Below are 27,440 nucleotides of genomic sequence, written 5' to 3' on the forward strand. Positions count from 1 at the left end.
TGGAGCCAAAATAAATAACACTACTCATTGAAAGCATCCTTATTCATTGACTGCTGTATTTAACTATTTCTTCTATGGCATATTTAATTCTGAAGAACTTGACTGAGGGGAATAATTTTCCAAACTGCAGTATAAAATGTTTTTGGGGGTTTCCTGATAGTATTTGTTCACTCCTCATAAGTGCTCAACAGACAATGATTAATCCTTGCTCAAGATAGGCCCAGAACTAGAACGGCAAGTATGTCTCAGGGCCAGAACTAAGATGTATTTGCCAGGCCTGTGCGAGAAATCATGTGCAGCATCCACTTATAATACTGTTAAAATGAGACAGGACTCTACCTCTTTCAACTTGGTGAACTTAAAGACTTTCAGGAAAGCAAAAATGCTTGCCAGATAATAATAATAAAAGAACATAAACATACAGTAAACTATGCAAATATAATGAGACTAAAAAAAACCAACACAAGTTTCTACATTAGCTTTATTTTAAATCGTGTTTTTCACTCAGCCTCTTTCCTCTGTTTTACTCAGAATATAAATGCCCGGATTTGCAAAATACCTTTGGCGCAAGGACAAGTATCTTCAGTCTTAGAAAGCTGCTCTCAGTGGTAACACTCCAAACAGGAGAATTACAGCTGCGATTCAATGCTATGCACGCTTGGAAGCCAAGGACAGTCACATGCTTTTATCCAATTTACCATCCAGAGTTTTCTGTTTCCTATTTCAATTCAACCATTATACTAGAAGCTAGCCTCTGGAAAACTATTAGACCTAGTCACCAACTCTTTCTGCCTCTTAAGTCCTGCAAATGACATTTTTACTTTGAGGCCCTTCCCATTGTCAGATCAGTAGGAAGAAAGCCTTAACAGTAGCATCACGAGGGACATCCTGGGGAGTGCAACAGGCACTGAAATGTGGAACTCCTTAATTTGGAAGCTGCAGTGCGAGTTTCTCGGTGTCCCAAAGAATAAAAGATGGAGAGGGGAAGAGCTTCAATAGGACAGAGTAAATGCTCTGTAGAACCCAAACCTGACCGCTTGGGAAGTGAGGGTTCAGGTTCAGATCTTCACAGCAAGAGAAGAGCCATCAGCCTGGGTCAACCAAGCAGTATATGAGTCCTCTAATTACTGGTCCTATAAAGTATAAGGAGAAGAAGGATCACCTGGCACTGCTGTGCAAGGTGAATGATAAGGACACACCTCCCCTAAGGGCCCCACGATGAAATGGACAAGGGAATGGCTTATTTGTGAAGTGGGGGTTTACATGTTGAATAATTTGATGCTGCCAAGTTGAGCTGGCGGATTGTGTCTGGAAGGGCATCACATCCCCTACCTAGTGAATATTAAAGCCATTTTGGACAGCTGAAGTGATGAGGTGCAGAAGAAAACTCCAGAACAGTAAGCATTTCAGGTCATGAAAGTAGCAATGTTTCTCCAGCTCTGACACTTATCATACTAAATGGCATGTGAAAGATGCATATTTTCTAACACATCAGCACTTGTTATTTCAGATAAGCCAGGAAAAGGCTGGTATCAACAAAATACTGTTCAAAGACCGTCTAGGTTAACACTAACACTTCACCTTTTTTACAAATATTACTTTGCAAAAGTGGCCTAAAAATCAGCTGTGGGTTGCTGAGCAAAAGAATTAAAATACCATTTAGTCTGCCTTTCAAGGTTGTCTTCAGGTAATAAGAAGGATAAAACCAAGCAAGTTACCTTTCATCACGGGTAGTCCTGTATGCAGCTATGCACTGTACTTTAGGATCCACATATTCTGGAGAAAATTCTTCAGCTGATATAATACAAACCTTGTGCTGAAAAACAAGCACAAAGTACAATTAACAATTAATATCGTAAATAACAGGGCCAGGCCTGACTGGGAAGGATGAAGCCTAATTTTAGTATAGGGAGATCTGAGCCCAAAGCCATGTTCTGTCATGGACCTCCCAGAAGATTCTGGATCCCTTTACCTCCCTGCACCTCAATGCCTCAGGGTTAAATAGCATTTTCTGTCCTCCTCAAGGAAGGCTGTTTAGAAGTTAAACAACCAAAACAGAAGTATGTGTGTGGCAATGGGAAAGACAGAAGACCAACTCACAGGGTGAGAAGCTAGGCAAGGAACGAACAGAGGTGGGAGGGAAAAGCCCTCATCTGTGGTGTTAGAGACTTTTGGACCCTGGGTGAATTCCTAGACTCTCTCAAATGCAGCCACAAACACTTGCTCGCACAAAGTCCATAGGAGTGAGTTTCAGTGACACCAGGATTTCTCCAAATAGATTCAGAACTTATTTCAAAAGAAACAAAACCTCACATTATTATTGGGTTTTTTTTTACTAAAACTCGACATGAAAAAATGAATCTGTGGTAGTCCTGCTGTACCCATGGTGGTAAGGACATAAGGGAAGGCTTGTGGGTAGACACAACAATATGCACTAATAAAATACATAATAAAATACACACATACAAGTTACAGAACTTGTGCATGGACTACTTGAAAAGAAGATAAAAATGTCTGATAAGCAGTAAGATAGCTAGCACCAAGCATCAATGTAAATAAAAATTGCATAAAGGGAATTCATTAATACGCAAAGTGATTCAGTTTGGAAGCAGGTCCTAAGGGTCTGTGTTTTAGCTGTAGTGAGCAGGGACTAGAGTACTAAAAATACCTTTTCCTGGGCAGCCAACAGTTTGCTTGTCCTGCATGTAACAACCCACAGGGCTCCAGCCCATCACAGCAGAACAAGGGTAGACCCTGAAGCTTTGAACAGTGTTTTATGAGTGGCTAAAAAGTTAGTGCAAAATGTGGTCTGAGTTTAGACAGCTTGTCTGGATCAGTACGAAATAAAGACTATCAAGTTGTAAGACCCTCTTGACAGATGACCTCAAGAACCCTATTTCCTCCTTATTTAGACCACATTTCTGAACTCCAGCGTTGTGGGTGGTTCCCCTTTCCCTCTCTGGGCTACATGACAGGGGATCACATAAGGGTCTTTTAACTCCAGTGCTGCTGACATTGATGATAGTGTCTATATAAAACAAGCTCTTCTCTTCCCCTTTCTTCCTATCTTTTGCTAAGTGCAGTCTTTACAATTAACATGGGGAAATATTTCCTGTATCTCAGAAGACTATTGAAATTTATCTTGCAGCAAGTTATTCAAAGAATTAAAATTCATAAATAAAAATAAAGATTCTTATCACAAGAGACTTCCACATGTAGAGATACAGACTAATAATGTCAATGCCTTTTGGACATGGATCTTGTTAGCACAGCAATTGCTGTAGGGAGCTAACAGAAAATTTGAATGGTATTTGTTCACATTGAACACTCTCCCACGAAATGAAGAAAGCACGTATCAGCTGTTAGTCCTAATAGTTCCACAAAACTACTCTTTATTATTAGCTGGGTTTGAACACTAGATTGTAACAAACCTTGTGTTTCTGAAATGGAAAACAGAAACAACACAGAAGAAAATTCAGTGTACAGTAAAGTGTATTCCTGGTATGGCCAAAAGAGGTCAGTGAAGGCTTTTTATTCAAAATATCTAAAAGCTATATGACTAATGAATACATTCACTACCTGAAATATATACATTATTATCTGAATTTTGTAGGAGACACAGGAAACTCCCACATGGGTTTTGAGGATTTAGAAAAAGTGAAATATAAGGAGAGAAAATGAAAGATTAAATAAAAAAGCTACCAGAACATTTATCATTTAAAGTTTATTCATAGAAGAGAAGGGGGAACTGAAATAAAGCACAAGAGAGTTGGAAAAATCCTTGCCAGTAAAGGCAAAGTTCTGTTTATCTTTGAAACTGGTAAGTTTGCCTCAGCATTCTCTAGGTATATATAAAGCATATCCATTCAGGTACCTAATATACATAATTTCAAACATTACCTTACAGAATATGAACACAGAGAGACAAGTATTTCTCTTTACCCACTCAGGGAACAAGTATTACAAAAATCAAAAGAAAATGGCAACTTACCAAAAGAAAATTAATTGATGATGCCTTAAGATGTATCTTTGTGTCTGTTAGAAGGTCATAGGCTGCAATGCGATTCCTGTCATCAACTACAACACTGCGACAAAGGAAACTGAGACAGAAAGCAGGATTAAGGACGAGTCTGCTGGCATTGCCACGTTGTTTAGGCTGTCACTTAGCATCATTGCCTGGCTTTTGGCTAGCCACACCACCAGTACCACCACCACACCACCCTGCTGGATCATAACCAACCTACCTTTGGCCATTGAGGAACATACAGTATCCTCGATAGTGAGACAAAGGATTTACCACACACAAAACTGCTTGTCCAACCTCTTTGTTGTCTTAGCCAGAGCCAAAGCCACCAGACCTTAGCTCAGATATCCATTTGAGCTACTGGTTTAAGTAGGATGTGAATAGACAGATGCACATATGTGCTATCTGCGGAGGTTTCCACATTGTGTAACATGGTGTGTAACTAAAGTTCTGTGCCAGGACCGTGCTCCTTGAGGTGCCAGTACACACCAGCTGCTGCTTTCCACTACTGGCATGTGCCACTGATGATGTGGATCAGCAGTTCTTGCCCACACAGTGGCAGCTGGGCAGGTCTTGATTTTCGGAAGCTACAGTACACTGAGATACTCCTCAATACAACTGAAAAAACGTAGGTTTGCCCCTCATTGAGCACCTTCAATTGGCTGCATGTGTTTGGTACAGACAAATACATACTAAGAGGAAGAGTCTTGCTAAAGCCTTTGAACTCTGCCTTGTTCCGGAAGCATGATTCCTGCACTTGCCAAAAGTTCTCTTTTGCTAAAGAGAAGTCATACAAGGCTCTGACTTCTTTTCTTTCTTCTGCACTTCCCCTCAGGTAGGCCAGCCAGCGTGCCACAGATGAGGAGCTGTAATCACCATATCACTGCTTCTCTATTTCTCCTCTACAAGCCAGAAGATGTGGAAGTTTCACTCTTGCTTCAAGCATAGATTAGAAATAAGGGCAGCTCAGGGCTAAGAACATTTAATAGTAGGGAAATATAGGTCCCTTATTTGTGATTCACTGGAAGTTTGCAATGTTTTATTCTCTTACAATGTTTTATCGAGAATAATCAAGCTCTTAAGAAGGCCTGGCACAATATATTCCAGATTCTACAAGTTACTCTTCTCTGTATGTACCTCACTACATCATTGCTTGATTTATTTTTTATCAGAAGAGACTTGTACCTTCCTGCTTAGGAAAGATGACACAGCAGCTTACTTGAAATGTGCCCATTCATTTCATGCAGAATGGCCACAGAAGGGATTTGCTGCATTGCTATGTTAAAGTAGCAAAGGCTTCCTCTGTATTTTCATGAGCAAGTTCTTAATGTATCATATGAACAAACAAGTATGTTCAAAATTAGCCCATAAAATGTGTTTGGAAAAAACCCCAAAAACCAATAAAATGGAAGATTTATTACACACAGTTTGGGGCTCAAAGTGTTATATAACAGGCTAAAATAAGAGCTTTCCCCAGCAATAACCTGACAAGGTCACTGCTTCACATAGCTCTGCTCTGTGTCATAAACATGCTGATGAAAATGATTTTTCTTACTGAGCAATTTCATCCTGAATATCCCTAAGCCTCCATTCTGCCAAACAGCTGGCTCAAGGGAAAACCAGATACATGTCCATAGTCCCCTGGCACTGGGCAGGCTCTCCCAAAGGCTCAAAATAAGCCGAAGTGCTCAAGTGTTAAAGACAATCTCACTCAGGACAGGCAAAATCTCTTGTGCAGAAACATCTGCAGTAACCTCATCAGTCAGCAAGGATAAAGAAGTATTTGGCTGAAGACCTTGCCTACAGCCTAACAGCCAGAGGATGGCGACACTCAGAATTTCAGAGACTTTTATACTTCTGCTTCAGCAAATCTTGTTAGAAACGGTGGGAATACCCTTGTAAAACTGGCTGCTACATTTTTTATAGCCAAAGTCTTTGGATACACTTTTAACTACACAAAAACAGTGCAGGCCACTGCAGCCAATGGTGATGCTCTTTCACTGGACTTGGAGATTAACAGTTTGTAAGTATTTATGAATGTATATAAAAAAGTAATCCTTTGTATAGGAAAACAGTTCACTGAAGTAATAGCAATATTTAATGAGCTGATTACACAGAGAGAATTAAAAATTTGTACAAAATCCACAGAATCATTCACTTGCTTTTAAATCACCCTACAATTTGAACAACCCACATAGCAAAATGGATTCCAATATATTAAAAAGTATAATTATATACCAAAAACTTATTTAATCATTTAGTAATTACTTCTGAAATTCTTACCTGTATTTACAACTATATATTCTCACTCTGCCTTTAGTGAGGGGTCCAGGGCTATGTATTATGACCTCTGCAGTGTATAACCGATCCTCTTCATTGGCATATTCAAAAACCAGAACATAGCGACTGACTTGAGGAACATTTATGGTCATCTCTAAATTGACCTGGGTCAAAATAATTGAAAAATACAAAAGCTGTTAAATTTTTCACTTCCTTTTCTTGCAGGAAGCTCCCATTTCCTGCTCTCCAAGCCAACTGGTCAGCATTACTCCAGGGCCAATCCTGTAACGGCTCAACAGAAGACACCCAGCAGAATGCGAGTCATGCTTATAAATATCACTTTGTCCACTAATAAGAGTCAAACAAATTCAAGAAACACCTGCCACTACAACAGTTCTAGGAAGGCTGTAAAATAACCCTGGGAAATGAGTATATTACTATTTCTCTTCTCCCCAGTAGAAAGGGAGGAAATCATTAATGATGCTAAAGATTTGTCACCATCACCTCTAAGCTATCTTTTACAACATATAAAAATGTAGTTTATTTCTCCACTGAAAAAAAACATTTCCAGGAACACAAAATTCCTACTACAGCAGTGCTGTGTATTGATTCCCTACAATGAGTGAAAGCATATTCTCCAGCAAACTGACACTTTCTGAAGCATCACTATTTTCTTTTAGGTTACTTGCACAAAGTGGTTAACACAATATTTCATGCAAAATATTTCTAAATAGTTGCATGGAAAGTGCTGTGGTTACAAAGGTTTTTGCTTCAGATGACTATATAATTATTTTCAAATTTAAACTGTTTTTTTCTCAGTATTTCCTTAGGCTACAAGCACTTAAAACATGTAAATAATTCCGTCAACAGCCCTCTTGACTTCACTGCAATTATTCATACCAGAAATTTTGCACGTGCATCAGTGATGAAACACCAGAGCCTATGGCATGTGAGTATTCCTGTTGCACTTGATATTTTTAAAAGCAATATCCAAGCATATTAATAGAGGGCATAATCACTTTATATATCACTATTGCGTACTTGATAAAGCACCTTATTTTTGCCAAACACATTTGTAGTATAACTTTTCATTTCATAAAACATATGTTTCTCTTTCAAAGGACCTACAGCAGAGGCATAATTGCATCTGCTTGTTTTTTAGGAAAGGAAACATTTTACATAAGTATAGCTACTTGAGACAAACCCCCAAAACTTAGAGTGATATACGTACACCATTTCTGCTGACAAACCATTATGTCATTTCTTCTGAACAAGCCAGTATGCCTAAAGCAGAGTGATTTTTATTTAATAAAATACTTTTACCAGAGGGTAATGTCCGCTCTACTCAGTTATAAATCTGCCTACACTGATCCTTTTACACAGCTCTGTGTAAAATGCAGACCTTGGCACAGAGTCTGTCTTTTAGGGATATGTTACAGATCCACAAATCCTGAGCTTTAAATCTGCAACCATTTTAGTCTGGTAGGTTTACAGTCAAAAGCACAGACAGGACCGCAATTAGCAGGCAGGAATCTGACCTCTCTTCCACTGATATGGGCCATCACTGGTTGATTAGGAGTTGGCTGTCGCACAGGTATTCTTCTGTATTCTGCCCCATGTCTGAAATACACTGCCTCTGAACCAAGGACACAGGAAAATCTGCCCAGAGGCAAATGCTGATAGAGCAAGCAGCTTACACAAAAAACAACAAACAAAACACAGGATTATTATTGTTTTCAAGTGCAGCAGGATAATAACAAAATAAACCAAGGCAGTGCTTTATGCTATTCTGTAGCATATATACTGACTGCTCTGTTGAAGCAGGTCCCAAATATGTGCAAGGCTCTGTAACTTGTATCTGCAAGATGGATGCTTCATAGTAATCACTAGGTAACAGCACCAGATAATCCTAAAAACAAAGAATACAACAAATGCTAGACCATGCAAAAAATGACAAAAGGAACATCTCCAGACCCTCACAATGCAACAATGAACAAAACCAACCACATAAATAATTTTTACAGAGGATATCTATAAGGTGTGGGGGTTTTTTTCTGTTGTTACACAGACCAATAACATCAGAATGTGTCTCCCTAAATCTATTCCTTCAGAAAGACAGGATGAAGGCAGCTCTCTCATGAGCAGGGAAACTCTGAAGTCACTTTTCCATCATGTCTTGTAGAAGGCAGTGCTCCGAAAGGAGCCTCCCTGCAGCCAGAAACACGCAGCCAGATGCCTGCAGTTTTCATCCATGAGTGCAATCCACATGCACACTACTCAACTCTGGGTGACCCCACAAGGGAGATTCATGGATCCCAGGTAACTTAATAAAAATATCCATGTAATCTATTAAGCTGTGCTTCAAAAGCTGGTATATTTTTGTTCTTCTTTGCCCACTTAAATTTATGTATTAGAGTTTATTTATAACCACTGTTAATGGGAGAACATGATGGGCTAAGATCATTAATAAATTCCTTTTCAAAGGTATTAGTAAAAAACCCCAGTATAATAAGTACTGTCACTTCCAGCAAAAAATGTTTGCAAGCTCTTTACTAACACTTTAGGGTGGTATTCCATAAATTTAACACAGCCCCAGGCTTAATTACTACAGACACTGGCTACTTGTTAACCCTATATATTAAAATTTCAGTATACACAAGAAATTCAGTCTTTGGGATCATACATGTTTAAGGTTTTTCCCAAATGATCATCTCAAATAATTTCTCTTTTTCTAGCAAATTCTTAGAACAGTGCTAGAAAATTTTTCAGTTTTTCAGTGAGTGAAAGAAGAGCAATGATGGGAGGATAAAAGCATGCAGAAAATTACCTGCTCATCATGCAGCCCATCTTATAGTACTCTTATTAAGACTCTTTGTCAAGAAACTAAGGCCTTGGCTGAGCTAAGATCTAGATAAAACATCTGATATGTAAGAATTACTAATTTCTGTGAGCATTTATGCTCATCCAATTCTGCTGTATGTTAACATTACTTTGAAGGTACTGATTCCAGACAGACTTAGATTCTGTAAGTACAAGAAAAATTAGAGCAAGGTGAAAGTCAGAGAAGAAAAAACTTAAATAAGAGGCAGATCTGTAAATTTTCATAATTGTATTCTCCTCTTATACTCTTTTCAATAGTGCTGAATTTCAATTGCTTGCAGGGTTCTTCCCAGCAAATAACTACAGAGCAGTAATATCATGACAACCTTCAAGCACTTGTTTTCCTCAATTGTTTTCTTACCAAGAGGACTTCCTCTGCCATTATACTGACAGTCCATGTGCCTGGAACCAGTGAGAAAGGCTCTGTGGAGTTTTTTCCTGGGATTGTGACAAAAGCTGGCTCCTTACTGGGTGGGAAGACAAACTCTTTGCTCTGAGCAGCCCCTGCCAGCAAAAAAAAAAAAAAAAAATAGAGTAAAAAAATGAGGGACTGTGTAAAATGTCTCTACTTGCTCAGTGAGCTGGACTGATGGTCTGATCCATTAAACTTAGTCTAACAGGAGCTGATCAATGCTTTTCTGTCAATATGTACCAACAGTGCACTTGACCACACACAGAGCTATGCAGTGGTTGTTGGTTTTGTTCTTATTAGCCTTGAGCAAACTGGTTCTGAGAAGCAGAGATCTGCCCCTGTAATGACTAGTCTTGTAATATTCTGAAATGGTCACTTTTTCAGTTTCCCTTTTCGTTATTTTGCATTCAGCCTGTCTCTGCACTGACTTACAATATGTTCAGCTGACACAAGGCTCGTGCAACTTTCAGCCAAATATTTTGGGTATTGGAGGTTTTCAACAGCACCTAAAATGTTTAGTTATAGATAGCAACTGAAGATAACTTCTGGGCAGAAATGATGGGCCGGTTGTGGATGTCCCATTCCTGGAAGTGTTCAAGGCCAGGTTGAATGGGGCTCTGAGCAATCTGGTCTAGTGGGAAGTGTCCCTGCCCATGGCAGGGGGTTGGAACAAGATGATCTCTAAGGTCCCTTCCAACCCAGATCATTCTATCATTCTATGTACTACAGAAACATAGCTGAGCATGCTTTATCAAAGAGAAGTCGTGAAGATCAATTGGTATGAATATTCAAGGTTTCCTCTTTGAAGCCCCTGGTCACAGACAAAAGCTGATTCCCTGGCTCCAGTCAGTATAAGCCAGTGATGATCACAAACTGCTCCCACTCTGCCAAATGGTGTCTGTGAAGTCTTCAGTTTTGTCTTCTTTGAATTACTAAAAGGATCTACAACTTAAATCCAGTAGCTCCTATCAGTATGCTGAGGTTATGCACATAGGCTTGGTATGCCTCTACCATTGAAAGGACATGAAGTACTTATCTTTTATCAGGGCCCAAAAGGCATTTCATGCTTTTGAGGGCTGTAATCAGAACTAACTTGGTAGACTGGATTCATCATTACACAAATGTTACTCACAGAATGAAGGCAGAAGCCACATTGAAACTGAAATATTAAAGGCAAGTAAACCAAAATAAGTGCTGTTACCTCTTCTTTAAAAGCTTCATAAAGCCTACAGTTCAGAGTTTCCAAGTATAGGACTGAAATTACTGAGTTTGGTAAACATTTGAAAAAACAAATGTTGATTATTATCGTAAGCAGGGGTCTCGTGCAAACACAGCCACATCAATTAACACTGCAAAAATATATTAGGGGAAGCACAAAAGCACTGACACTGTTAGAGGTGATGCATTTTAAGCAACACTAAAGATTTGACTTAGGTGCACCTTGAAAAGCCTCCTCTGATCAAGCATTCATCTGATCTGTTGCGCTACTGGGTTACACCTACCTGCTTCAGGCCGAGATTGACAAGCAGATATGCGACCAGATAATGTTTCACCTCCAGGGTTAATATACCTCAGGATAATGCGAAACAAGTAGAGGTTTGATTTTCTCACATTCAAAGTTATCCTCACTTCATTCTGAAAAATGGAAGTTAATAAACAAAAACAGCCATAAAGTGCTGAATAGAGTAACAGTTAGAAGCCATGCAAGCACCAGACTAAAGTCCTACAAGAAAAATATGCATGCAGACAAGTATATACTGGAATGGCAATGCTGGTGTATGACAGAGGAAGACAGGTAAGCCTAGTCAGAAAATTAATTCACTTACAAGTACAATTAGTGCCAAAATGTTTTCCCTCAGCAACTGAGATCTTCCCTTTAGAGCTTTTTGAGCCCAAGCTGACATAGCGGAGGACTAGGTGGAAGAGCTTAGGGGAAGCCACAGTGATAGGCACAACCACCTCTGGCTGGGAAAAATAAAAAGAAAGGGAAAAAGGAGGAATGGAAAGTATATTATTTGTTACCAGCACCCAGAGAAAGAAAAACCATTTGGCAAAGACAAAAGGCTTGGGCAGCTTACAAAAGAACATAGAACAAAATCTCCTATGAAGTAAAACTCTTGTTGAGTACACCTTATCCAGAAGGACCCAGAATGGCTGAACTAACATGTGTTGATACCGCACCTTGATACATGGACAGTATTTTACTGTTATTCCCCACACTCCTGCCATAAAGGAGGCATATGCTATCAAGGGCTGTCCATATTCCTGGTTTTCCAAGGAACAGGCCAGAATCATTGATCCTAGTCTGAGATCACACAGAACACTCCACAGCATGAAGACTGTCACTGCCACTTCTGCTGCTTTACCAGATCCTGCAGTTTCTTAGAGATGCAATATCATGAATGTTCTCTTTGCCCTGGGGCTGACACCTCTGGAACCACTGAATTCTCAAGTCTACAGGAGGCTGCATTCACATAGCCCAGTTTCCAGAGCAACAAAGACATGTTAAATGTTGGTGGAGGATTAGGAAAAAAAAGGACGGGTGCAATCTCATGGATTTGGCTTCCTTCTTTTCATCCTAAATCCTAAAGCTTCCCTCATCCAACTCCCACCAGTTTGCCCATCACAATACACTTGCTGTCCCTTTCCGAGATGCTTATGGCACAATGACCTCCTCACCACTGTGGTTCATTCTGCTTCCCCAAATGTACACAGGCTTTCTCTGTTTCACACATTTGAGAACAAAACACATAGCCTCATTTTTCTCTTACTCCTAAAAGCTACAATAATTCCAAGACTGCCAGCTCCCATATGCTGCTGTGAATGTATACTCCTCAGTTTTGTCATCATCATCCCAGAGACCTCCACCTTCTTAATACAAATGTAAAGCAAAAAGCAAAGCTAGACACATGACAAATGGGAGGGCTGAGAGATCTGCAGAGATTGGATAACTAAAATTTAGGTGATCGCAGTAGAGCAGTGGATCAGAATGAGAATTACGGACAAGTAGGGGAAGTGTCACTTTAAATGGAGAATAATGACTTCTGAAGGATATTACATGGATAAGACAAATGCTGAGGGAACACCTGAAAAATAAATACAAACAAAATAGAAAAGGCAAAAGAAATAACAAAATATGGTTCAGGAAATTTATTAAAATGGTTTCTAAGCTTTTACAGAAAATTTAGAAGACAATGTGAAGGGAAAGAAAGAGGACATATGTGAGGAATGAAGGAGGAAGAGGTGTTGGTCCCTGGCTTCAAGTAAAGCCAGGGAACAGGCAGAAATTATTCTTTGAGCTCTTGTCACAAACTTAGGCAACTCTGGCCAGTACCTCAAAATCTGAGCCTGACTGTTGGCTTCTCAGTCTTATAATGAAACACCCATGTCAGCAGCATTACAGGGCACCAGTGATTTCCACTGAGGTCACACACAGCTTATCTATTTCACCCCAAATTTTTTCAATTGTATTGAATTACTTTTATTTTCACAAAAAGTTACATTAGCCTTTTCTGTGGTTCATATGGTAACGCTCTTTATCTTCTGCAAAATAAAAGTCGGGAGGATTATTTCAGGGTCCTGCAGGACAAAGCGTTTTGACAAAATTCAGAAAGTTCCTTGAAATTAAGAACATGATACTATCTGAGTTATTCAAGGATCTAGCTAAGGATGGTCTGGAGCTGGCAATTACTTACACGAGTGAAAAGCTTTATGCAGATAAGTAAAATAATACAGACTTTTAGCAAGATTAGAGACTAAGCCCTTTCATCACCTCTGTACAAAATGCCACTGGATAAGAAATGCAAAAAGTAGCTGAGTTAGAAAGCAGATGCTAAGAAATCACAGCTACCGGAGAGTTGCCTTCATTTATGAATGTGGAATAATTCTGAAAATCCAAAAACAGGAGCTCTGGGATAAAAAAAATAACAAAACCAAAAACAAAACAAGAAGAGACACTGAAAAATGAAGATCATAAGGAAATCATTGTGCCTGTGCAATGATTATGTGCTTATGTCTCAGCCTATAGTGATTCACTAGTCCTTGGACAAATGGAAGCTGGATACAACTATACCAAAGCACTACTTTTAAGACAAGTGAATAAATCCCATTTATTACTCAAACATACTGTTTTAAAATCCTAGTTCACTTGCTCAGCAGTTCAAAGTCAGACAGGTCCCTTCTCACTCAAATTATGGTGTCTTTCTTCCTGTGATTTACTTATTCCCTCAGCTATTGTTTAGTTTATTTGTAGTCTGCCATGAGAATAAAATAAATGTTGCCAACATGCTCCTGCTCACAGCTTCTTTTACTGAATAACACACCATCCTGTTTGCTGTAATGTGACGGTACCATTCATAATAAAAGTTGGTGCCTTTCTCTTCCTTACTCAATATAAGTTGCAAGTGTAAGACAATTTCAGTGACAGCACTGTGATGGTACCTCAAAATCTTATGGATGCAGACTGCCGCAGAATTGTGCGATTCAAATTATTTAGCCAAGCATCAATCTTCTTCTGTTTCTGCTGTCCTTGGCATGACAAGAATTTCTGCACTTAGTATTATAGACTTTAAAGCTATCAGTTCTTTTCTTTACAGCTATCTCACAAAAAACAAAACTCCAAAGAACATTTCTGAAGAACATGTATTTGCACAAGCAACGACCTGACAGTAATACCAACACTCACTAATCCACACAGCGATATAGTGCCAAAGGTTTCGGACTAGTGAGATCCTGTCCTTTTTTCTGTTTTTATTATGACCTTGCACACACATAGCAGTACCATAAAGACATATGTACCATACACTTATGTTTTCACCCCAAAGCCTTGAGTGAAATACCAGCTTACTTGTACAGAGGACATCCGGGCATATCCTCTCCAACTGAAGCTAGGAAATTCCTGAGGATCATAGCCAAACCGAATTTCCCCTCCCTTGACAGTAGTACCATCTTCAATCTCAAACTTCATGTGGTGCAGATCAGGAAAAAAATAGTTTTTTTCAGGCCTTTTAAGGAAAAAAAAACCCCAACAAATCAACAAAGAATTAGCAGTCATTTATGGTCTACATCTGAGAGCAAAAAGCAGTGGAAGGGAGGTGATATACTGATGACTGAGGAATCCTGACAGCAGCTAATGAATTCAAGACAGCTGGTAAGACATGCAATGAGAATTCTCTTTCCAGAAGCTTTTATAGCTTACATACATTTTCCTATATAACCTATATATAGATGCATATGCAATACTACTGCAAAACAGGTATTGGTTATTTAAAGAAACAGGTTAAAAAATCTTATTAAAATAACAGAAGAAAACTGCCCAGGAAAATTAATATCAATAACCAGTACAATTTACAAACTTATTCATCAAAAAATCCAGAACCTCACATGAAAGTATATCAAGGAACTTATGGGCAGTTTCAAAAGAACTGTGCAGAAGCATGAGCTACTAGGAGCTACAGCTGGACTCACTCCTGACAGGTTGTCCCCACGACGTGCGCCCTGCACTGGCAGCTCCCCGAGGGCTCAGAACATGCTGGGCTGAGGGATCCTCCAATGTCACACTGGCAGCCTGTCAGGCAAAGAGCAAGAGCCAAATATCCCATCAGAAAAAGAGTGATAAAAGTTATCAGAAAACACACCTCGCTTCAGCTAACTAAACAACATTAATGACTCGCTTCCTCTTTCTGGAGTCCTTCAGACTCTTTCAAATACATACTAATACACATACAAGCTGCAATTATTTTGAGCTTCCCAGGTTTGTGCTGAGGTGTTTTTTGTTTCTCTTTGGAATGGGAAAAAAGCCACTTTTTAAAAAAACCCACAAATAATACACCACGCCACGTTACTAAATTCAGGGCTACAGTTTTGCAGAACAGCCATTCAAATGTTTTGCTAGTAATTTCTACAGCAATATCACAAAGAATAATTATTAAAAAAACCCAGACAACAAAATCCAAAACCCAACTAACAAAAATTGTAAGATGTTAATTTTTTAGAGTCTGGTATTCCAATATGTAATTTATCTTACAAGAATTGCAATATATGTGTTCATATAACAGCATATGCATATTTCTAACTGACACTAGACAACAATATTGAATGGCTATCTACAGGAGACAGGACTTGTGACAAACTAACTAAAGAACAACTCTAGTAATGAGGTATGATTTATTGTACTAAGGAACAAGTATGCTAAGGCTAAGAATTTCAAGCTGAATTGGATGTTTCTAAACACGTATTTACATCATAGTGTAAAAGCATCTTGTTTTCTAAGACATGTTAAGCGCTTGTAATCAATCAAGGGTAAAAAGGCAAAGTAGGAGTTGCACAGATTACAAGCAACTACCAGCAGTAGTGCAAAATGCTACGCACACAGGTAATCCAAACACCTCCATTTTAAAAATACAACACAGGAAATTCTAAAGACTTTAGCACTAAGTGTAAATATTCTACTAGAGATGTCCTTCATTCATTTTACCTCGGCAGCCAAAGTAATTCTTGTTTTCAACAGCATAATAACCAGCTTCACAAGTGTCACAGAAATCTCCACAAACATTAGATTTGCAGTAACAATGCCCATTTTCCTGTGAAGGAAACAATTTAATCAGAAAATGTTTCAGTAGCTTTTCAGAACTCTAATCTTTCAATACTCGGAATTCCCTATAATTCTAAAGAGAGAGAACTTTCTAATCTCAACAAAAAATATTTTCTGGACATAACTTATATCATTTCTCATCTTCAATAAACAGAGTAGAAAATACATAAACTCAAGAACATGAACAATTTTCAAAACTTTATACATCCCTAGGATGCATAAAACTAATTCTTTGCTGTATAAAACTAGCTACTTCATGTGTAGAAGCAATAACCAGTACCAAGATTTCTACCTTACCAAATGTTACAATGGTTTATCTTTACAATAAATAGTATCTCTTTTAATTTCACTTTACCTGCTGACATTCTCCAACTCCACTTAGTGTTCCACTCACATCACACTGGCATGCTGCACAAATGAAAAACAAAAAAAAAAGACAACCAGCAATTTGTCTTTGAAGGGAAAAAAACCCACCATCTTGAATCTTCAATTTTGAGTCATTCTGCCACAAGGTGGATTTTGCTCTGGAAGGTTCAGAACAGCAGACAGATAGTGGTGCAAGGTTAAAAGAAAAAGCAAAGGAGAAAGAATAAGGATTTCTAAGTATGTGCAATTTACTGATGTGTTTTCACATGGTCTAACTTGTATTTGAAAAAAAACAAACAGTATTGAGTTTGAATTTACAATTGTTTTCTTTCTTAGAAACATTCAGACAATTGATGCAAAACAGTTTCTTCCAGCCTGACTAGCACCTTCTATTCTGCAGTGCTGCTCTGGGACCAGTTCAACTCTCCATATGAAACAGAAATGGAGCAAATATTGCAGGAAGGAGCTATGCAGACCTAGAAATTTGGTGAAACCCAGTATTGACTCTGTGGCTGAAGGCAGAGATTATTTACATGAAAGGCGCAGTACTTAACATTTGAGGAGTTGTTTAGTATTTAAAGATCTAGAGTCAAAGATGTAATGATACCAGTATCAGCTCTAAAGCTACTCATCCTATCTAAGTGGCTGTTGTGGTGGAACCTGTTGGAAAGAAAATAATTGGAGAGAATCTTTAAATAATTTTTGCCTTTATCCTTTTTAATCTTTATAATTTTTTTTTTCTGTCTGAGAAACAAACACTCACTGTTAAAAAACACTGAAAAATCACAGATTCTTATAAAGACATAAGCCATAACAGATTTGACACACCCTGTGGTCACAAGGAGGTTTTATATTTCTTTGCAACTAGGAGATCATATGAAGAGAAAAAACACTTTTTTCTCAAAACAATGAGTCAAATTCTGGTTTCAGTGTTACAGGTAGAAGTCCCATCTCACTTCAGAAATTTGCCATAGTGCCATATGAAGCGCACATTGCTGCAATTTAGAGCACACCTTGGTTCAGCACTAGACAAACACTCATGATATTATGGTCTCATTTCTCAAAGTAACTGCTGGTATCATGGGTACTTTGTTGTTACAACTAAGTAGCATAAGAAACATGCTGTTAATATGAGTTGTGAAAGTCCCTGAACATCAAAGATGATTTCAGTGAATACAGATGAGTTTTAAAAGAACTTAACACATTTCATAAGCCAAACAAATATGTCACCTGTACATCCCTCGGGGTTTTCTTTGGCCAGGTTCCAGTACAACGGTTTGCATTTACTACAGGTGGGACCTTCAACGTGCTGAAGACATTGACAATAGCCCTAACGAGAGAAAGGAGCAAATATGGGTTCATCTGTTTCACAAAAAACACACTCCTCTTTTGTACTAAAAAAACCCTATTATTATTAACAGCTCAGGCAGTTTACTGATTTCTAGAGATGCAGGGAAATTGAGGCTGATTCAGACTTCTTAAATTCAGAAAAATTTAAGAAGTCTGTCCTATCAGCACAGGATTTTTGCACTCAGGATATTTTTTATGTATCTCCTCTATTCTAAATGTCCCAATGGATCTACTTTCCAATTCTTTTATAGCCTTATTATAACTGCTATAAGTATAAAAAAAAATTTCCTTAAAAATAATAATTCATTTTCACATTTACTCTTTCCTTTATTGCTGGAAGACACACACAGCTGTATAAAGGAACCTACATAGACAGCCCTTCCATCCATCAGACTTACCCTCTAGGTTGTCTTAGCTACACATTTAGCAATGACTGTGATTTCTAGTAATATGCTACTACTAATAACCATCATTGTATTAATAACAATAATAGTGGAACAGTAACAGTTAAAAAGATATAATAATTATTTCAAGAATAACTTGATGCTGAAAGGGCCTGTTGCAACCCAGAACCAGGTCTTTTGAGACATGCATAGGCTTATAGCTGCACGTATATATTAGTGTTACAGCATACCAAGAAAACATAAAGAGTATGCATATTCTATATATAAAAGATAAAAAAAACCCCCTACCCTTGACAGTAAATTGCACTGGTATGATCAAAGAATAAAACACAAAGTTTATTTCCACTGTTACTCTGCAAATAAGCTTGTGCAATTATTTTACAGTTTAAGAACTCAAGGCTTGAGCAATGACGTGAATGTGTTCAGCAAAGGCACTTGAATGATTAGCAGATACTGTTAGCTGCAATGGTAGAATACTCACGGAGTGAGAACCAATGCTCCCGGAAGGGTCACATTCAGGGCTGACATCTTTATAAAGCAAACACATTGAAAGATCTTTTGAAAACAGAGCTGTGGAATGTAGTAGTGCAGAAGTACAACGTAGCAGGTTGGGTTTTTTAATATAGTTACTTTGGAGGGACTCAAATACTTAACCTTTAATATTTTTCAAATGTGTATTTAGCCTGATTTAGACTATTTGGTTTTGTATGCAAAGTAGTTACTTGAAAACCCACAGATATTTTCTTAATGTTTCTGTGCTATCATCTAAAAATAGGTTTTAATATTACAGTTCACTTAATGAAATGACAAAATAGGTGATTTATGCTCCTGGGGGGGGATCCTCCCTTCCCAGGCTTCAGGTTTTCTACAAAACCTGGCACGCAGCAGACTGCTCCAGAGACCCCTGCAACAAAAGGGGAGCAATCCCAGTCAGAATGCAGGATTTCTCCTCCCAAGCATTACCTTTGCAGTATGGAAAACTGCTGACAGCAAAAAGGCACCTGTCACACCGTCGTCCTGTGACGCCTGTCCGACAGGGGCACTGCCCCGACACGGGCTCACACACGCCATGCTGGGAGCCGTCGGGAGAGCACTGACAAGCTACACAACAACAAACTGTCAGTGGTGGGAGGGTTCACCCCGCAGGCACCAAGCAACAACTTTCCAAAACTTTTTTCTTCCCAATAAATAGCTCACAGGTCCTTCTATAACTCCCAAGGTCTTCAGCCCGATGGGGAAACTAGGAATTTGAGGTGACCTGTACCATATGGACATGGTTTTCTTCCTCTGATCTTGACAGAAACAAGTAGGATTATCTGGAACCAGAATGAAACTCTCTTCCTCAACTTCTTTGTCCCATCCCAAGAGCAGGCTTGGGTTTGACTTTCTGCTTTCTTGATCTTTTTATGGTTACAGAAACCACAGGGCAAATTCTGTAATTAGACCTCCACCTAAAAATATGATGTCCGGGGGGGGGTTGCAACTAGATGATCTTCACAGTCCCTTCCAACCCAAACCATCCTACAATTCTACATAAGACAGAATCTCAAACTGCATGCCCATCATAGCTTTGGATCTGTGGGCAGAGGAGGCCAGAGGCAACCTTTGAAATACACCATGCAACAGTCTTGTTCCAGATTCCTACGTAAGGCCTCAGTTGTGAAATGATTTATGTACACAGGGCAAATAAGAATAATGCCACAAAAAAGAACAATGCTGCTGCAGCCCAGGGGATTAATCTTTGCTCAGATAGAGTCTAAGGGTTAATTAGTTACTGACAATTATTTTAGTGAAATAGGAGCCAATCTCCCAAAGAGAGACAAAAAAACCAGTCAGATTGGGTTTTGCTGTGGTTACAGTGATTAACAACAGCAGAATTATGAGGGTATGTTCCTTCTTTATCATTAATAATATTTTGATTTCTAGGAAAGAGCAGTCCTGTTCATAATGAACAAAGAGCTTGCTGATATTAATGACAGAGCCTGCAGGCTTCCATCCATGTGATGTGAAAAAACTATAAACACGTTCTGGGTCTGACCCACACAACTGATCCATGTGGGCAGGAAAATTTGCTGTTATGATGGAAAATTTGCAGAGTCATGCCCATCAAGAACAGGACTTAGAGTGCAGTGATGGCACACATGACGAGCACACACTAATGTACTTACCATAAAGTTTACAGGACAGTGTGTCAAATATTAGAAGCCCAAACCAAGTTGAAACACAGCTTATGTTCTGTAAGTTGAGTGAGCCAGAACTCATAAATACCCATTGCCCAGCCTAAGCTCTAGATTTCATATTTTAAAAGAGACACACAACTGCACCAAGGGCAAACATTGCCATGATCACATTAATCCAGCTAGCATATGAACAGCAATGACGTGCCAGGGAGGACTATCAGAGTGTGTGCTGGTCAGGAAGACTGGCCACTGCCTGGATTTTCAGTGTTGTTGATGCCAGCTTTGGATGGAACAAAACTATCATGGTTACATAGGTAGTTTTAGGTGGAAATATATTCAAGAAAATTTATTTTCTTCTGCATTGCAAATACAAGAAGGAAAACCCCAGTAAAAGGAGAAAAGACATTTACTCACGCAAACAGCTGGGATAGCTGTAATATCCTGGAGCACACTGGTCACATCTAAGTCCAGCGTAGTTACTATGGCACAGACACTGACCTCTAGGATCACATGTATTCTCCACTGAGCCAACACCATCACATTTGCATTCTGCACAGAGGAAAAAAAATCTGTCCTGACAGATACATGTTTAAATCATCAGTTATTTAAATTAGAATTTGCAAAAAAACCCTTACCTTTAAATGTAAATCAATCATGAGAAAACCAGACAAACCATTATTTTACCACCAAAAATTAATACGCTGAAATAGATGTTTATTCTGTAACTGCCTCCTCAACCACTGATGATCATGTTCCTGCAATTCTATAATGCACAGTTTAGAGATTCAGTGTGATGCCTTGCAAAACGTGTAAGCGACAGAAATCCATCTTACAATGTGTATAATGTCACATGAGAGAAGTACTTAACAGCTTTAAAAAAAATTACCTCTAAGAAACAGCATCCACCAAGCCAGACCAGGTCTAGTGGTTACCAAGATGTGTGTAAGTAACAATGCACAAGCACAAGTTCATGATGAACAAGGTAAAACGTGCCAACATCTTAATTCTACAAGGTGGCAAGCAGTGCATTGCAGGAATCCGCGTGTAATGCTAAAAGCATGTTGTTAGACTATAACTCCACAAATTTCTTGTGGAGTTATCACTATTTTGGCTAGCAGCTCCATCACAGATAACATGTGCTTTTTTATTGAGATGATGCTGGATGTTACACAGGGTCATACTTCATAGGGACACGAGTGAGAGCCCATCTGGGAATCCCAGCCCTCCTAGGTACAAGCCAAAGTGTTGTAGTTAATTCCTTGGATTTTATGACTGACAGAAATATAAACCCAACATATTCATGTTTCTGAATCCTGCTTTCGGTTCCTCTTTCTGCTACAGTCAAAGACATCTGACTTTACTCTGTTTACTTCAAAGACACTTGGAAAGATGCAGGGCTTGCTAGGAAGTGAGTATAAGAGAAATATGAATACTGAAGCTTCCAAAAACTACAGTTCACCTCTAGCTGAATATTATATTGCACTCTATCCTAATTTTAATACTAATGTTTGTTTGAAGGTTTTATTTTGATATCACTCTATTTGAATAAAGCTTCTATTGAGTTCAACAAGGCAAGACCAGAGAGATTAGCATAGTTGCAGCAGCCCAAAAGTTATAGATCTATCTCCCTCTTGAAGATGACAACTTCAAACATTGGAGTAGCAGGCTGGGCTACTCACTTTCCACCACAGTTTGCAGCATGCTGCGTAAATTTAAGTTTAAACCCACTGCAGCTTATTTTAACTGAACAAACTGTGAACTGCAGCAGTTTTGAGTAATCCAACTGACTGTGTTTTCGACTATTTTTATCTGTCTTTTACAATTTGTTTTGCATGCTCTTTTAAGCTTTTATGTCTCTTTTCAGCTTTTGGTGTTCAGAGATCAAACATATTCAATATGGGTTTGATTTGCTTTAAGATTGTTTCTTGATTCTGTTCTAAGGAAAAAGAAAAGGTTATTTTAAAACCACTGAACACTGTGTACCAACACAGAATCCTGATTTTATGTTTTTCATTAAAAAATGTTCATCTACTCCAGATAAAAACCACAGTCATGCGGTATTTCTTTTTTCCACCCACTGTGTTTGGTAACACAACACAACACCTTTGCAAGGTGTCATAGTTTAACCCCAGCTGGCAACTAGGTACATGCAGCCATTCAAACCCCACCTATGGGATGGGGAGAAGTGTGAAGGAGCAAGATTCAAGATGGGAACAGTGCACAGCCTGGACATGCCCGGGCTTGCCACGAATTTGCCTGCTCCTTGCTTCCCCCGCTCCCCTCTCTGGTCGGCTGAAGAAGCAGCAGAGAGGAGACAGGTACCATTTGCCGCTTTCTTCCACGGTTCCTCCCTCTTTCGCCTGTGCCCCTATCCTGATTTGCTCCCTTGTTTGTCTCTCTCATGCCCCACCCTACGTTCTGGCCCTTTCCCTGCCTGAACTGATAAAGAATCCTGCACATGCCTCAATAAACAATTCTACCTGCACCCTACCTTGTGTCCCAGACCTGTGCTGTGCCATGGCCCCATCCCCCTTTTGGACCACAGCAGAGAAGAATTAGAAAAAAAGGTAAAACGCAGCACTGTACACAGTGCTAAGAAGAAAATTAACTCTATTCCAGCCGAAATCAGGACACAAGGGCATAAAGAATTCTGCTGTCCATTCACAGGAGATAAAAAAGTGTATAAGCCCAAAGGAAGCAGACTGACATAGCCAATAACCAAAAATAACATGGTAGAAGAAAGTAAATCATAAGGGTTTACATAAATCCTGTTAATCTGAACAGGAAAGCATATACCAGAACTCAGCAATAGTCTATATTCTTTTTCAACATAAAGTTTACTAAGGATTAAGAGCCCCTCTCTCACTCACTGCAAATGCAGACAAAACCTAGGGTCCAAGTAATACTTGATGGAGTCCTCATGCACACGCAAGACTGTTATGTTATACTCCAAAAGTACGCATTAGAAGTTATACTCCACTGATTTCCTTCTCTTGTAAAAACGCAGGCTAGTCCTTGGTAGCCCACACACCGGGGAAACCCCACAGAGATTTTCCACTTTTCATGATTATACAGACAGAGGTTGGCTTGGTGACTGTCAGATGATCTTAAAACGAGGGAGAAATCACCATGAAGGGCAAAATGGGAGCTTCAGATTTTCAGAACACACATTTTACAAGGTACCAAACACAGACCCTCTGGAAAAGTAGATCAGTGCTTCACAGCTCTGCTATGCCCGTTCCTTAGCAGCCAAGTATGCCCTGTTGCTGTGGGCCTTCATGTGAGAATAGGCTGTGGTTATTAGTAAGACAGCTGTGCTGACTGAGGGTACATCAAATAGTCTGATAATGCAGAAAAATAAAACAACCCTGTGAGTAAACAGACTATATAATTTTTCTCTACTATGGAAACATGCTTGGAATTGGAGAATTAGAGTATATGAGTATTTCAGTGTAAAGCACAAGAGTGCCTGCCCATTTACTAGTGTGAACGTTGCTCCAGCCACTGCCAAAAGGGTACACAAAAAGCACTCCTGTCTGCCTTTTCAGGGGCCTGTTTGATGCTATACATGCAATCAGCAGCCTTACCTTGGCAGGCAGGGAACGAGTGGTGGCCAAGCCGGCAGCTGTCACACTGAAGTCCAGTGACCCCTGAGCGACAAAGACACCTCCCAAGAAAGTCACAGATTTCAGGCTGGGTACCTGCTGAGTTACATTCACACACTGCAAACGAGAAAAGATATTTCAGAGGCAGTCTCTGCACAGGCTCTCTTATCTTTCTTGAAATAAAAATATCAAAAAAAATGTAAAAGCAACTCCCTGAGGCTCAACAGGATCAAAATTTTCTCATCAGATTTATTTTGATTCATAACAGCTTTTACTGATTGCTCACAACAGTAATAATTCAGCATCAAGGGAAACAACGAAAGAGCAAAAGAAGCTGGCTTTAAGTACTGGGTTCAATATCAGTGCCAAAGCGCTACACTTGGCCTGTCTCCACTCAGAGTCTGATTGATCAATATCGAGTGGTATGCCAACTACTGAAAGTAGTTCCATCTCTTTTGAGACTGTCATGAAACAATTTATGGCTTGGATTTACCATCTCAGGTGGAAGTGGTTAATAAAATACCCAAAAAGACAGTTTTATTAAAGTGGCTATTAAAGTTCAAAACCAGTCGGTTTTCTAGTATCAATTAGAAAGAGGAACTTGGTACATCAAACTGATGCTGCAAACTCAAACATAATTTTTTTTAAAGAAAAATAAGGGTAAGTAACAGTAATGTTCCCAAAGGCATTCTAAATTTCATCAGTGTTACTAATCCAACTCCAAACTGGAGTCTGGCAACTGCATCACACAGCAAACAGCAACCAAGGAAACAGAGGCATTTCTAGATTGAAATCTCCCCTCATCACACTTTTCTTCTTCTTTGGTTTGTGTGAGCTTTGGGAGAGCCCTGTATGAACACACCTCCAAGGCAAAAGAACTTCATCCTTTAGTATAAAACTTGGGTCTGTGTTTTGGATATGCTTGTCAAAAGGAATGTTTGGCTTACCCTGGCAGAAGGGGTACTGAAAATACCCCGCTGCACAGGTGTCACAGGAAAAACCCCCAAATCCAGTTCGACATCTGCACTGCCCGGTACTTCCATCGCAGTCATCACCCAGCGTTCCTGCGCCGTGGCACTGGCATGCTGAAGAGCACATTCATAAAGAAAACATTTGCAGCATTACAACCTTAAAGTTCTTATTTCCCTTGGAAGCCAGAGGCTGGCATTTACTCTCCAAGCGTCAAAGAAACTATGGCACTTACGCAGACACTGGGGGCCAAAATACCCTGGTTTGCAGCCACCTTCTAGTTACAAGAGGAAAGGAAAAGAAAGAAACAAAGTTAGTGCAAAAAATCATAAAATTCCTTGTCATTTTGCAGAGAAAAACAGATCAGTGCTTAGTAATTACTACTCTTGAACCAAGAAAACTACTTGTTACACACAAATCTCATTTCAAGAAACAATGAACTGTAATCGTGCTTAGTCTGCCAGCACAAATTTACAACTTCTACACAGAAACCTTCACTTAGAGGCAGCTGCTTTTCTTATTTCTTCAGATGCTGCTCTTTGAAAATGTAGATAGCTCAAGATCTGTTTTCTCCTGTTATATTCATTTTCCTTTGGAGTTTTCTTTCTTCTTTCTTTTAAAAATTTGTGAAATAAGGGGATATGCAACAGAGCATACCCAGAGGTATGCATACCAGGGCAATTATTTTGGATGCTGTATGAAGGAGATAAGTGGTACAGGAGACTGAGGCTTTTTGGGTTGTGACGGCATCTGCAGACACTTTCAAGAAAACAACTGGAACTTGTAAATACATACATGGATTTGTACTGTCTGCTTATAGTTAAATGTCTGCTACATTCAGAGAAGAAAACACTTTTTCGTTTGCCAACATAAATTCTAGTTTTATTAAAGCTAATAGAAATAAAGGTAAGCATGTTGATTTTGGGATATGGAAAAGGTTACAAGGGTTTTTTAAGTCATTAATCCTGACTTGCATTACAAGTACGTAAGCAATTTAGTACTAGCTGTGATGATGTCTCTGTTCTGCAGTACAATAACATATACTAAAAAGCCCACCAAAGGATTGGATTTCATGCAGCTTTGCAGTTGGCTAAATAAGAAATATGTAGTTCTCTTAAAAATCGAAGTCCTTCACTGCCAAGGGCAATGTACAATTTGCCAGGTGAAAGAGGACAGTCGTAAGGCAGAGGCCAGTTAGCATTAAGGAAGAGATTTACACCACAAATCAGGGGTTGTCATGTCAGAAAGTTGTACATGTCAGAAAGTCTTGATGGATCTGTTCATAAGAGCACCATAAGATGGTCAGCCCCTCCTGCAGATGTTTGCCAGAGGCTGGTCAAAGCTATTTTGATCCATAACTCTTTCTGGAACTAGCCCACTAAACTCTAATACAATATGATGAACTTCTAGCAAGAAAAAAGGTTCTCTGAAAGATAAATGCCAACAGTGACAAAATTACTACATAAATCTCCATGAAAGAGCAACCTAAATGATTCTATGATTCTATGAAAGAGCAGGCACCACTGAAACAGTGAAAAACAGCAACATAGGGAAAAACAGTGAAATGGGAAAAAGAAACACCAAGAACTTGCCTATTATGTCACCAGCCACAGCATCTCTTGGAATTGGAGAAGTAAAAGGATATACCGGAGTATCTTTAAAACAAAAGAAACAATGAGGTTTTTTTGAAACAGACATATCGATTTCATGAAAAATAATGACAAACAATGAATTCATCTCCTGTCAATACAGAGAGCATGATATTCATATGATTTCAGCTTAGTTTTCTTTCAGTTAGGAACAGGGTAAGAAACATTTTACTTTTGATTTCCAATTCAGGTACAAACTTCCCTTCTCAAAATAACAGTATGAAAGGCCAGACATCATTTGGAAATTAAACCAAGTTGCTTTCCTGCTCCCTATATGCTTTCATGCAGAAAATTCTCTTCCACCAGACAGTTTTAGGAGAGCTACCTAGGGAGCTCTATATTTATTTCAGACTTCCTGCTTCCAGTTGAAGGTCCATCTCCTTCTATGTGGCATTACCACTTGCTACATGAACTGCCAGAATTCATGACATGTACAGTACACCTCTAGAGCTTTTATTTAAAAATCCTCCAGATTGTTGGAATGTCTTTCCCATTCTTAAACATTCCTGCATATAAGATGGAATCCAAAGCCCATGAGACAAACATCAGTGGGACTTAGATCAATGTCTACCTGAGCTGAAATTATTTAAAAATGTTGGATTTCAATCAAGAGGATATATCAGATGTGACAATCTAGAATGCACTGTACGGACAGGATTTATGCTATCACAGCCATTGAATTTAAACAACATTCAATTTTTACAGGTTTTTTTTTGTTTTGTACTGTTT

At 39.0% G+C, this 27,440-nt stretch overlaps 1 protein-coding gene across 2 annotated transcripts in view; it reads right to left on the reverse strand.

Moving 5' to 3' along the window:
- The window catches only part of LAMA3 (laminin subunit alpha 3), a 108,587-nt gene that overhangs the window by 53,989 nt on the left and 27,158 nt on the right, over positions 1-27,440 (reverse strand). Inside the window, exons 10-28 of one of the 2 annotated variants that reach the window (XM_027675165.1) lie at positions 26,655-26,717; positions 25,298-25,339; positions 25,041-25,178; positions 24,076-24,210; positions 20,903-21,037; positions 19,272-19,409; positions 18,790-18,836; positions 17,785-17,884; positions 16,544-16,596; positions 16,072-16,177; positions 15,063-15,162; positions 14,443-14,599; positions 11,099-11,231; positions 9,546-9,688; positions 8,113-8,213; positions 7,843-7,996; positions 6,308-6,468; positions 3,992-4,100; positions 1,719-1,816 (exon numbers count right to left, since the gene is read on the reverse strand). In XM_027675165.1, coding sequence (XP_027530966.1) covers positions 1,719-1,816; positions 3,992-4,100; positions 6,308-6,468; positions 7,843-7,996; positions 8,113-8,213; positions 9,546-9,688; positions 11,099-11,231; positions 14,443-14,599; positions 15,063-15,162; positions 16,072-16,177; positions 16,544-16,596; positions 17,785-17,884; positions 18,790-18,836; positions 19,272-19,409; positions 20,903-21,037; positions 24,076-24,210; positions 25,041-25,178; positions 25,298-25,339; positions 26,655-26,717 — 2,113 coding nt within the window. The remainder of the gene's footprint in view (positions 1-1,718; positions 1,817-3,991; positions 4,101-6,307; positions 6,469-7,842; positions 7,997-8,112; positions 8,214-9,545; positions 9,689-11,098; positions 11,232-14,442; positions 14,600-15,062; positions 15,163-16,071; positions 16,178-16,543; positions 16,597-17,784; positions 17,885-18,789; positions 18,837-19,271; positions 19,410-20,902; positions 21,038-24,075; positions 24,211-25,040; positions 25,179-25,297; positions 25,340-26,654; positions 26,718-27,440) is intronic. The other variant, XM_027675155.1, reaches the window with a different exon arrangement.

This window comes from Neopelma chrysocephalum, unplaced genomic scaffold (genome assembly GCF_003984885.1).
Source record: "Neopelma chrysocephalum unplaced genomic scaffold, ASM398488v2 Primary Assembly neopelma1_22, whole genome shotgun sequence".
Lineage (NCBI taxonomy): Eukaryota > Metazoa > Chordata > Aves > Passeriformes > Pipridae > Neopelma > Neopelma chrysocephalum.